The 13,524-nt window shown below is 40.7% G+C and overlaps 1 protein-coding gene across 3 annotated transcripts in view; it reads right to left on the reverse strand.

The window, feature by feature from the left end:
- Positions 1-4,618: 4,618 nt before the first annotated feature.
- Positions 4,619-13,524, reverse strand: part of CCDC85A (coiled-coil domain containing 85A) — an 82,392-nt gene continuing 73,486 nt past the window's right edge. For 2 of the 3 annotated variants that reach the window (XM_071740367.1, XM_071740366.1), the window contains one exon: positions 4,619-6,631. In XM_071740367.1, the coding sequence (XP_071596468.1) occupies positions 6,582-6,631 (50 nt within the window). In that variant the 3' untranslated portion in view covers positions 4,619-6,581. Of the gene's footprint in view, positions 6,632-13,255; positions 13,376-13,524 lie in introns of all 3 variants that reach the window. The other variant, XM_071740365.1, reaches the window with a different exon arrangement.

The raw sequence follows: 13,524 nt of genomic DNA on the forward strand, positions 1-13,524 counted from the left end.
TTTGCAGTTATGCATATGCAAAGCTTGACATAAAAGAAAATAGGCCTAGAGTAATCACTTGGACCTGTTACACAACAGTAAGAAGCAGTCTTCAACCTATCTCCATCTTTTCATCCACTTCCCACGAACTAGGCTGCACTTACTTAGTAAGTTACTTAGTGGAGTGTTGCTTAGTGGAGCATTGTTCCACTTTTCTGTTGGGACACACAACAACCTGGCCTGAACAACAGTGATTCAAGTCCTGCTGTCCAAGTGTAGTCAACCAGGTCTGAGAAGAACTCATTTCTGGTATTCAGTCTCACAGCTTCACCCCTGCCACTTAGGTTTTCTTTGCCCTTGGCCAGAAATGCTAATATTCAGCTAAGCTGCTCTGAGACACCACTTGCATGCTGTAAGAGAAAAGCATAGGAGGAAAATAAAACCTCCAGAGAGTGCCCAACTAGTGCATCCAAGTCCCAAAATACCCAGCACAAAACAGGATCTTTAGGGAGAGAAAGCCAAAAGGATGCTTCAAAATGGCCATAACAGTCTTAAAAAATAAAATAATAATAAAAAAACCAAACAAAACAAAAAGACCAAACCAGAAACCAAAAGAGGAAGTATGAAAATCACAAGAGAAAGAAAAGAATTTACTGCTTTAACATCCATGTAATGCAATAACATACAAGAATGCTTGTAAAGAAGCCTTTAAAATTAATTTAATTATCTGCAGTGATTGAAGGAAAGGCCTTATTCAAGACATCATTCATCTTGCACTTAACTGTAAGCACATGTTGGGGTTCCAGCCTGAAGCAAGGGGTTAATTCTCCAATTATTTTACTGAATTAAGACATGGTGGGTTTTCTTAGTTTTTATTGGTTTGGGGAGTTTTCCCCCCGCAAAGGAAATATAGTGTTATTGTGAAGCCCATCCAGACATGCTATTTCATCATTAATCCTAAATAAAAAGTGAATTCTCTCCTTTGTCTAAATAGTTTGCTTTGGCTCAGCTAGGAGCAGCAATTAGCAAGACAGCCTCCCTCAACATGTTTGATCGGCTACAGAGTTTCCTGCTGTGTATCAGAAGAACAAACCTGATTTCACACAATCCATGGGGTTTATCTTGGCTGAATGTGCTATAATTAAAATGATCTTTTTTTTTTTTTTTTCCTCCCCAAGGGCTTTGTTTATATGCTTGAGACTTTTTCGTGGGGAGGCATGCACGCATGTACCTAATTTACCCATTTCGTTGATTTACACTGCTGCTCTTTACTGGTTCCCTTTGTAGTGTTCACCTTTTGTAGTTTTGTGCAGAAATTGGGACCTGTTACCATTTGTGTTACAGGTCTATTTTATTAGCAGGAGTCAAGGAACAGTTCCCATGGAAACGTTTCCATGTTTAATGGTGTTCTTTTCCTGGGATTTTAAAGATTGTGTAGGGTGGGCTCTGGGGCTTTCTAAGTGGGCACATGCAGCAGGCTGTGAACACTTCCCCTTCAGCAGAGAGTGAAAAATGAAGTATTTTTAGATTGTGTGTTTCCTCTCTTATGAAGTCTAATGCCTGTGTAAACAGAGCAGCCCGACAGCTCCATGCCACAGACTGATGTTCAGGCCAATTCCCACCACTCTGACAACAAACTGGATCCGATTTTGAAAGGCCACCTCGAAAATTCAGTGTTTTTCTTTCACTGTCTGACCTTTATGCTTAAGCCAGGAGTGATGCTATGGTTTATCAGGGCTCAGTGCATTCACCTGAGCCAAAATGTCCTCATGTCACTGGGGACTCTCAAAGCTTCTTGAAAAAAACGTGCCTCCTCCTGCTCTCCAGCTGAGGTCTTCAGGCCCAGGGAACACCACTGCTCATAAGCCAACCCTGTTCTCTGGCATTTACCTAGAGCAACGCTAAAAAAAATTTATAATCTCTAAAATTGTATGTGAAAATATTAAAGCACCTTCTTTCTTACACAGCCTTTCTCTAAGTCCCTCATAACTGCCATGCACACAGGTGAGCTCCACAGCAAATGGTTTGCACCATTAGTCACAGCAGCACTGCACAAGATTCACTTGCAGCTTGGATGCTGGCAGGACAGGTCTGCAAACCTCTTCCTTTGTTCTCTTTCTTTCCTGACTCTGGGGATGGGTTCTAGACATCTTTCTTTTCCTTTACTTTTTCATCTGAAGACTTTAAAATAAAGTATTTTAAAAATCTACTTCAACCTGTTTACCCCCTGTAGGGGGTAAAACCTTCAAACTTCAGGGCCATAGCCACTCCAATGAAGAGATCCTTAAACCAAATTCTTATTCAAATGGGGAGCAATCATAATGTTCTAAGAAACATATTAAATAATTAATTATTATGATTTTGGCACTTTTGTTTGAACCAGGTGTTTAGGAAGCTGTTTCAGATGGAAGCACGTAACAAAATCCCTGGGCTTCCTCTTCACCAGCTAGTTGCATGAAAAGAACCACTCCAGCACGGCCAGCAAAGACCTCATATCAATCTCTGAAGATGCCATGGTTTTATTTATTTTTCATCATTCCCCATGAGTATTTGTAAGTTTTCTAATTAGTAAAGCTTCCACATTTTGAAAATCTCATCCACGCCTTCTGTTTCTGGGACATAAAACCCGTGAAGAGTCTGGAGTCACAAGGATGAGGAGAGGTTACTACCAGCAAGATAACTTGCTCTTTCCTCCTTTTGTGTTTTCTACTTTGCCTTTGCTTCCCACACTGCATGTATCAGATGGGAGTTGTCAGTTCTGGCGAACACCATCTTGTGATCACTTTTGGGCCTGACTGCATGGGCTAGCAAGTACCATAATCGCAAGGCAACCCAGCTTGATACATAATATAGAATACAGAACCTCTATGTATGAAATCCAGGCAGAGCTGCTGTAGAGTCATCTCTTCTTACCTTCAAGTTTTTGGAGTTGCAGAGCTAGTTGCTGGCTTGAGGACACTCATAGCTGTGTATGTGGTTCACCCGAGCCTGGAAAACACAAGTGTGAAGATGTAAGGAGGTCTTGGCATTCTATACCCAGCAGCTGCATTTGCTACTGTGTTCTGTAGTAGTTCACAATAAAGGACAGCCTAAATCAATTTTTTTTCCCCTCCCTCAAAGAGGGGAAAAAAATGGCTGAACCACTCTCTTCTGTATCAAACTGGTAAGATCCATATGAAGAGTTCACACCACCCTGGGACTTATTTTGAAAACATATAAAAAATTCAACAAGCCAGTGCCTTGGAAAGAGTGGTATTTGTTGGAGAGTCACCTGACAGAAACACAGAAAGACTGTGGGGTGTTTGGAGGTTCAGGCAGCATGAAGGAGCAGAGGGCCATGTGTTGTCTCCATCTCACGGAGGCTGCTTGGGCTGGCTGTGCTCAAAATGTAAAACAGGGCATGCTGGCTTCATGCCATCCTCATAAACATGTCCATCAACAGCAACCTTTGGGGAAAGGGCTCTACTGAAACCATTCACTCGCTGAAAAGCAAACTGCCACTCTTTACCTTCTAACTCTTAGGCAAAGCAGCTTTTCTCCTCTCTAAAATAGAAAATCCCGTCACTACATCTGCTAATGCAAGTGCTATTTAAAATTAACTTACATAGTGAATTTTACAGCTCATTCATGCTCAGCTCTCAGCTCTGACGCTGGGAATAGCCCCATAACACCGTGTACAAATTTTTGACTGAAGCAGAATTAAGCTAAAAACAACTGAATGAGGAGCCTATGAGGCTTGGTGTGATTCCATTTGACTGAAAAGCACCTAAGCGTGTAGGCAGAGAGCAAGACAGACGAGATGAAGGTTTGTAACTGCTACAGCAATCTTTACTCATTAGCACAGAGACCTATCAGCAGCAGGCTACAGGACCCCTCCAGAGCACTGATCCTCTTCTCCACACACTGCTCACTCCCTCCTCTTACTAAGCTGTATTTTTAGATGCCCCCACAGGATTTATAAATTTCAAGACATTGATTGTACTAAGTAATTTTTTTTGTCCCCAGAAAATTTAGTGCAAGTTTTCTGCTCCCTGGCAGAAGAAGTAGTACCAGGCAGCCCTTCTGCTGCACATTCCCCTGACACACACAGCCCACAAAAGGATAAGGGAGTCTGGTCCTGGGGCAGAGATGTGATGGGCACAAGAGGTGACCAACACACACAGTGAGACATAACCAGCCTCCCCCAGTACCAGGAACATCCCAGCAACTCTTACCTGAGAAAAGACAGCTCCAGGAGCTCCACATTGCCTTCTCCTTGCCTCAAAGCTGCACTCTGAAAGAAAGGGAGAGGAAGGATGCTGCACAGTGACCTAGGGCTGCCCTTGCAGCACAACTGGGGACTTCATGCTCCTCACATAGGGCATGTGACTGGTGGCCACCTGGAGCTGCCCCATGGTGCCCTGCTGCCAATATATAAATACATACAGTAGGTGCATCAGTTAGCATGAAAGAGATAAGCAAGTCCCCATATTGGGATTTTCGACACCTGGAAAGAAAGTGAAAAAAAAAAAAAAAAAAATCCCAACATGCAGCTAATTTCTCAGCCAAGCAAGAAACGTTTCAAACAGCTCCTTCAAAGCAAATGCATGTGAGCCCAAGTGCCTTGCAGCTTCAGTCATTAAAGGAGAGCAAACAACAGTGAGATTCTATAATTTATTACCATTGCTAAGATGAACACAGATACTTGATACTCAATCGTATACAGAACTGTAAAAAAATAGTTTTAATACAGTATCAAAATTTACACAAGTGTAGTGTCAAAAGACCAGCGTCCCTCAAATCAGCTCCTGCACATACATACTGCAGGCACAAGTACAAGTTTTACATTTCTTCATACATATATATAGATATATAGGAATACAACAATTTAACTATGCAAACAATAAGTATGGGAGAAAACAACATGTAACGATAACAGACAACTGTTTGGCTAATATATAAGAATTATGCAAGAGTGCAACATTTCAAAATGGAAGGCAGGATTCTGCATTTCTAACTCAAGGAGACAGGGTGAACAGGAGTTTAGCCTGATAAGCAATGCTGGATTAGAAGCCTTATGTCAAATGGTACCAGGTAAAAATAACAACAGAAACCATTATAAATACTGCTGCAAAGTAACACACTTTTTCTGAAGACAATTAGCAGCTTTACATGATACTCCTATATAACAAAAGGTTATACAGTGACCAAGCTACATTCCACTGCAAATAGCCCACAAATACAGCATGTTGCAAGCTCAGAGAAAACAGAGGTTCTGACTTGAGCTAAAATCTTAATAACCAAGAACAAACCAGAAACCCAGGAATTGTTGCATTCCTATTTTCTTAAACTTTTATGAGTCTTTTTGATGCTTAGCTACAGTAAAAAGTTAAGCAACAGTATTCAGTCACAAGCCTGTTGCACATTCATACATGAAACTATCATTGCTTTTAGATATACACAAAATACCTATCATTGCAGTTCAATACACACAACTAGTATCATACACATAGATAAAAATAAACTAAGCACAGCTAGGGTGCTGTCTGGTCAAATCTCAGGCAATCTGAACAAGAGCTTTCTGCCTCATAGTAATGAAAGACATGCTCTGAGTATAATAAAACTTCTTTTTTTTTTTTTAAAGAACGCTACAGTAGCGAGAAAAGCTTTTTTTTTATTATGCAGTGCAATCTCTTAGATCCTTATAGGCTCTTTTTAAATACACCAGCATGTCTCTAAATTAAACAGTAGAAATTAGCATCCTGACAATTGGAAAATACTTTCCAAAAACCAACTGTGATGGAAATTCTGATTTGAGACTTGCAATGGTGATACCTTAGTCTGTTCATTAAAGGGCTGCACACATTATACACATCTTCAGAAGATGTGCATCAAAGTGAATGGAAAAGAAAGCTGGCTTTACTTTCATTTAGAAAGAAATTGTGTTTCACTACAAGTACTGTAGTTATGCTACACTACTGGCTGGTTGGGAGACTTTATGGTCTTCTAGCACCTCCAAAGGCAGGTATTCTACCAAAGCAAAAAAAACATCTGGAAATTGCCTAAGCACCATTAACCAATATTTTACAGACTGAAGTGCGAGTAACCAAGAAGTGACTTTCCCAAAACTGCAGACACCAAAGGCACAGTTTATCAATGTCTCTCCAGTCTGGTGAAAAACCTCTGTTAAATCCAGTGGAAAATTCATTCAGACTAGAACCTAGAGATTCATATAACTAAGCAAAATAAAACTTATTTCATGTAACTCCTGCAGAATCCTAATTCTATTTTAGTTAGGATGGAAATACCTCAGTGTTTCTAAGTGTGGTTTGTTGAAGCGATGATGCAGCAGCAGTGTTTCACTAGCCAGTGTACCAAAACAGCAGTATTCAGGAACACTGACCACAGGGCTCCTCTGAAAGACCTCTGTGCAGAATCTCCACTGGTTTCCAACAAAGTCTTGTTTAGTGCATACAGACATCCCATCATCAGCTGAGAAGTCACAGTGGGCACAATCAGTTCTTTCTGTCTCATCGGCAGTTCAAACACTTTATCTTCTGAGAGAGGACTTGCTCAGGGCCTTTTACATAGGTCCTTTATATTGATTTCCTGACAAATGTTGTCTAATTCCAGGGCACGACCCTGCAGCATCTCCAAGTTTCCTCCACACAACCTAAAGGGAAGGATGGAAAGAGATCTCATTATCACCAGGTAGGATGTACTGGCATTCATACAGACATGCATCTGAGAAAGCTACACGTTCCTTAAACAGAGCATGCAGCACAGGTAAGGACACAGGAGAGGGACACACAACAGGAGTAGAGACTGTTTCTCAGGGAATACAACATTCCTTCTGAACACAAAAAGCACATGCTTCTAGGTAAAAATGATTAAAACAGACACAAATGAACTAGCACGTGCATCACCAGGATATTCTGTGCTTCAAATACAAGACTGGGATAGTTACAGGCCTCAACCAAAACTTCATTCAACTATTTCCCAAACCAGATCTCTTGCAGAATGCAATTCAAAAGCACAAAGCTCAGTCCAGAGGAGTCTAAACACTGCTAGTTTAAAGAGCACAAAACAGTTCTCCCCTTTTTCAAATAATTTACTTGTTCTCTTAAAAGCAAACAAGGCATTAGAAGTGTTTGTTTTCTTTTATTTGTTCTTCCTTGAGATCAGAGGAATTGTGCATGTCACTGTTCTATACATGCTTGTGTGTTTTGTTCAACCAGAGCAAAATCTACAATTTAGCAGAAGTGAGCAATTTGTCCCTGTGTGGACTATACATTATAAAGGTTTCCTTCCTCATACATCTACTCGCATTCATGAGTGCATAACATCCATGTAACAATTACAGAATTAAATATGCAGAGAAGTTATACCACCAATTAACAAAGTGTAAGCAGGAGAATCAGCAGCTTGTGTTCTATCACCAGGCTTCTCTTCCAGGAGCCACAAGAAACAAGAGTGGTGATTACTGCCATACTGCGTACTGCAAGTGAGGATTATTTCTTTTTCATAATAGTCAACTAGCAACCAGCTAAAGTATAACTGCTACTAACCCACTCACTTATCTCTGGACAAATAGCAATATGACTGTCAAGAAAAGCAAAACCTCTTTTCCTTAGTCATTATTTATTATTTGTATTTTAACAGGGCCTAAAACCCAGGAACAAAAGGAGATAGCATCAGCTGGGACTGAATAAACACAAAGCAGCTGGATCTTGGGAAGTCAACATCCTGAAGAGACAACACCCAGCCCAGATCCTACAGCTGATGAGCAAAGGCAGAATGACCCCAAGGTCCTTCTGTTATTCTGCACAAGAGATAGTAAAAATAACACAGTTCCTTTGAGCCTTTTCTGAAGAAAACCCAAGTATAAACATGAACACCAGAAATACTCCTAGACTGGAAGCAGTGAGACTACAGTCTTACTACACAGGGCCAAACAAATTAAAGCCCTTTAAAGGTTATATCCACTAATGGGTGGATATAACCCAACCCCCACAAACTTTCTATATTACCAGAACCTGAAATCAGAAAGAAAACAGGTGGAATGAAGTTATGATCATAAAATATGCATTTGTTTCAGCTAACTTTGCTGTATTGTCAAATACTGTGCCATGGTGAAAATATGAAAAATGGGGTTTCAGTAAAATTTCCTGAGTCAGCTGTCTATGGCAGAACCATTGGAAATGGCAGAGGGCAGGATTTGATAAGACAGGCATTTCTATCCAACATTTGATCGCTGATTTTCCAAACTTAATATTATCAAAAAGAAATGCCTTATGGACAGCTTTTCTGAAAGGGCACATTGTACCAACAAATGCCTTTCAACAATTCTTCTCGTCAATAAACATTAGACAAAATTTACCAAGCAGATAATGCTGACACAATAATAAAGTTAAAGGTGACACTTTATTTCCAGCTGAACAAATGATCCCCAATTGCTAGGAAGGCACCAAGGCACACAAGACAGCCCTTGGAAGCTGACATCCTAAGCAGAATTGACAAGGTAGGGTCAAAAGGAATAGTCTCCTGCCATTTTTATGGGTGGCAAATGAAGAAACACTTATCAGCTACTACTTTAGCATGTACATACAGTGCTACAGATGCTTGAGTCTCAAAGGCATCACAGTAATTTTATGTGCCTTCTTTTTAGAAACACAGGATGATAGAGGTTAGATTTATGAGACTGTAGCTTCCAACTCTCCTTTTGTGGTGGCAGTTCTTTGCACAATCACGACAGTGCACATATTGCTGTGCTCTGCACAGGTACATATTTGGCTCTCTGTGCTGAATGTGCACTTTGGATCTGCATGTAGGTTGATTTTTTTTCAGTTCACCAGTTCAACACTGCTAATTTCTAGCTTACTTCCAAGACACCAAAGTGAAAAGATGGAGAGTCTCCCCGGAAGCCAAGCAGAAACCTGAACTATAACAGCAGGTTCCAGCTGTGTCACCTACTGGCTGGGGCAGCATTTCAGGCCTGTGGTGATTCATGTACAGCACGGAATACGCATGGAGATCTCTTGGCTCCCTGGCCCCACCAGTCCCTTACAGTGTATCCCATCTTCCCTTTGGCTCCCAGCCCATGGGAGCATGCTACAGCCCTGTGAACAAAACTTACCAGTTGCCTGAGGAAAATCATAAAGACCAAACATCCCGACTTAACCCAAACATTCTTATGCTTTGAAAATAGCTCCATGCTCACTACTACATAGTAAACTACCTCTAATCCTGCTGCTACATATTGTTACATTCCCCTACAAGCAAGTTCATAAATACAAAGCAAAAACATTCTCAAATACGTTGTTGATTAGGTGGTACCAATATCATATACACAACCTTGGTAAAATACCAACTTGATCATGTAACAACATGAAGTTCATACAACGTGAGCTACACATACAAACTGCATTACAACACCAATTAAGACTGTTCATATAATGAAACTTGACATCATTCCACTGTTTTCACAGGAAAATTAATGCTGTTGCAAATGTTTCACTTAAAACACCCACAGGAAATAAAGCTGCAGCGAAAAAGCTACAAACTGGAAGGAACTGCAATGAAAATGCAAAAGAAAAGAAACATTACCATTAGTTTAGCACAAACCCACGGTACTTTTAACATAGACTAGATGAATATAAGAAAAAGTAAAACCAGAAAGGAATGAATCAACTATTTAAAAAGCCTAATATAACAGAAGTCAAATCAGACATAGATCAGAGAAGTCAGAAGAAAAGGTAGCACTTCAGTGCCAGCGGAATGGCTGGGAACCAAGAGACAAGGCAGAATACATGTATCTGGGATTTACAACAATGAGTTGCTAAGGTCACATTTAGTATATTAGCATTTTAGAAGGAGCATTACTTACATCACAAGAACTTTATGTATTGCTATTAAATATGCATTAGCTAGAAACTGCTTTTTTATCCATGAATTGCAAAGCAAAAGAGTAGGCAAGAAAATATATAAGTGCCATTATACTGATGGGGAAACTGAGGCTGCCAAACTTTATGATACTAGCCAAATTTTGTTCTTACATAGGATAAATCCAAGTCAGCTGAGTCATACTTTACACCATACACATATTATCACACATAGATTTTTCAGATCAATACTGACCAACATATTAAAATGTTAGATTAAAATTAAAAATAACTAATAAAAATATTATATACATCTTTATATTGATAAATATATATTTATATATTTATTATTTATAATAAAAAAATTAAATATATTAAAATTGCAGTGTTTCTAATAAAACTGGAATTGCATTACAGAAATAGTAATTGATTTAATTTCCATATAAAATCTTCAAGGGCATAATGTTAGCTACTAAACAGAAAATGCTTTGGAACTTTGGAAGGTGCTTCCGGGCCCAACATGGAATATAAAAGTAAACACCTTGAACTTACACTGTACTTTTCTCCAAACACACCTTTTTCTGCCTCACCAAGGTAGGGGTACATGTTTTTAATATCCTGATGATTCATATTTTCCTGAGCTTCCAAAACAAGGATATCTTAAAAAAAAACAAACTCATTTTTCAAGTTTGATTTGAACTGCAATGAATAAAAGCAGCAACGTATTCAAGTTTTCATGGGTTTTCAAGTGTGGGCATAGATATATAACTGACCAATTTCAGATAATTAGACTGATTGCATTGCTCTGGATTTCAGGGCAGGAGAGATCATTAAATCTTCTTGCCTGACCTGGGTACCACAGAACTTGTCTGCAGCAACTCTTATACATAGCCTCAGGCCTTGCCTTCAATTAAAGTATACCTCACTTTAGTTTGTAGATGGCAGAGTGGAGAACCCAGCAGGTGACACTGAACTCGGGATAGGAAAGCCCAATGCACATTTTGCAGGTAAGCCTTGGTTGTTCAGACAGTCAGACTAGATAATGATCATCATTCCAAAATTAGAAAAGCTGGTCTGAAAAGCCAGTCAATGTGGAATATACATACCTCCACACACAAGCATGTGGTTTGGTCACAGACAACTTGAAAAAAGAAACAAGTACATCCAGCCATATAAAAGAATTACTTCCAAATCCTCGTGGCAGCCTAACACGATGTCACTTGTGCATAGGGAATAATTCCACAACCACTGGCAGTGTGGGGAACATTATCAAGGTCCAGGTATGGAGACACATGCAACAATTTCTTCTTACAACCACTCTGCAGTACAGATCAGGCCATGGAAGAGCCTTTATCAGACCAGCTGCATGGCAAAGCTCTTCCCTCTCTTTCCCTACTGTCTCCAGCAGTGGGAGGTTCACAGGTAATTCTCTCAAGTTTTATATAAAAGGCTGTATCTTTTTTGCTGGAATTCCAAATTGTCCAGTTTGTACAGCAAAGCAGGCTCCTAACGTTGGCTTATTTGTTCTCCTGCATCAGATTCTGCTAATAGATTCAGGTGTGAGCTCTGTGCTCCCCAGCAAGGTAGGATCAATCCCCCATGCTTCACTCCAGGAAACAGCAGGGTCTCCTCCCTGGCTGAGGATGCTTGGGCTGACAGCAGTCTGTTTAGCTGACAGCTCACTTACCATTTCAAATACACCAGCATCATTTATATCTATTTCTGCCTGCTGCAACACCTCCTAGCAAACTAAAAGCTGAGTTTTCACATCCTATTGAGCTCATTTCTGTGTATTTCTTATTAATCCATTCCAGCAAAAAAGGTATGACCCATTCTTCAAATATTTCACCTCCACCAACCAACTATTACAGGTTGTCAGAAAACACGAAGTCAAACATTGCATTCAGTGAAGCATCTTTGCCAATGGGTATTTTAAGAGACGTATAAAAGGCTTCTTTTTTCTAGCCAACAGCAGGTGGAATACATGGAACATGCACACAGGGCATTGAGCATTGCTGACCCGGCAGTCCTCAGCAGCCAGGAATGGTGGTTTGTCACACCTCTGCTGGAAAAGGGTGTGACAGTGTGCTCCTGGGCAGAGTGCAGCCCATGGGGACATGGTAAGAGTGGCCATCAGAGAGGGGACTTTCAGTTGTCTGCACATGGAGAGGGGCTCAAGCAGTCTGCTGCTGCTTTCCCCAGTCAGAAGGCAGTGAAACAGGAAAGGTGGCTGCGATGAAGCCCTGTGCCTGGGTGTTGTGTTACAGGAAGGGATCTGATGGCTGTAATTTGTGCACAAACCTATTTCCTCAGGCTGCACAGAGGAGAAGTCAATGTCACCCGGTCATGTGGAAGATAATTACACTGCCCACGAACTCAGATGTCCAGGCAAGACAAGAGCACTACTGAGCTCTTACCATGCAACTCCAAGAAGCCAAATAACAGACCAAATGTCTACAGAGGTCCCTTCCAGTTCTCCCATGAAGGAGTGCAAACCTACCCCCTTCCAAGTAACCAGCATGTCTCCATATCTGTATCAGTGGGGAATGAGACCCACTTAACTGAAAGAATATTCAAGCAGTTTAGCTAATGAGTGAAGTATTAGGAAAGAAGATGACCATAAAACACTCATGGCAGGGCCAGTGTAATGAGACAGAAATACAAAGACCACAGTCTCTACTCAGGTCAGTTTTTAATCCTCTCCAGAGGAGCATAGACACAACTGATGCCCATCCTGCCATGGGACAGTGAACTCAGCCATTTGTTGATTCAGACAATCTGATAAACAACTGCATCTTGTAACAGCTTTCTAAGTTTCATTAATCCAAACAGTTTCACTCTTTACACAGGTAAGAACTTGCAGATTTACCCCTCTGCTAGCTTGTGTCAATTGTTGTTTATCAACACAACACAGCTCTCTGCAATCCAACCCTGATTTCAGGGTAAATCACATCTGCTCTCATAGAAGTTTCAACACTGACCTTGGGATCACGATGCATGGTCTTCAGCCCACAGTTCTGCTATTTTTATTATGAACATACCACGCGCATCGGCTTTATATTTGCTTTTAAGTATTTCTCTCTGGGTTACCGGAATCCATTATATTCCACTGGAGAACAAATATGCATCCTAGATGAAGTAGAAAGACCTCCTTATTCAGAAAAACACTGCTTTCAGCTTCAAAGAAAAACTGTACAAGGGTACATAATCTGGAGAGCAGCTACAACTGGTATCAACCCCATAGCAAGGGCCAAAGAACACACAGTCCACAGATGTGATGAGCGACAAACAGAAAAACAACCCCATTGATGACAGTAACATCCCAGTGGTGTCCACAGGAATGTTGCCAGGACAATACGACACGTGTTGAGTAACAGACACAACGTTTTGCATGGACTGTACCGGAGGAGCGTTACCTTCAGAGCATTTACCACTGAGTCAGACTGCTGAGAGGCTGAGCCATGTCCACTGACGCTAGCTGGCTCGTTTGCAGAGCAGTAACTCCCCTCCGCCCCTCCTGGCATCCTAATGGGATCCTTCGCAAAAAATTAAAAACTATTTATTAAAAGAAAAGGGTTGGTAACTAATTAAAACAGATGTCAATTTTGTAATTTTTTTAAAAAAAAGCTCTGAAGCACCGCAGGCATTTTTCACTCCAATCTCCCCCTCTTTCAGTGCCACCGCA

Source organism: Heliangelus exortis, chromosome 3 (assembly GCF_036169615.1).
Source record: "Heliangelus exortis chromosome 3, bHelExo1.hap1, whole genome shotgun sequence".
Classification (NCBI taxonomy): domain Eukaryota; kingdom Metazoa; phylum Chordata; class Aves; order Apodiformes; family Trochilidae; genus Heliangelus; species Heliangelus exortis.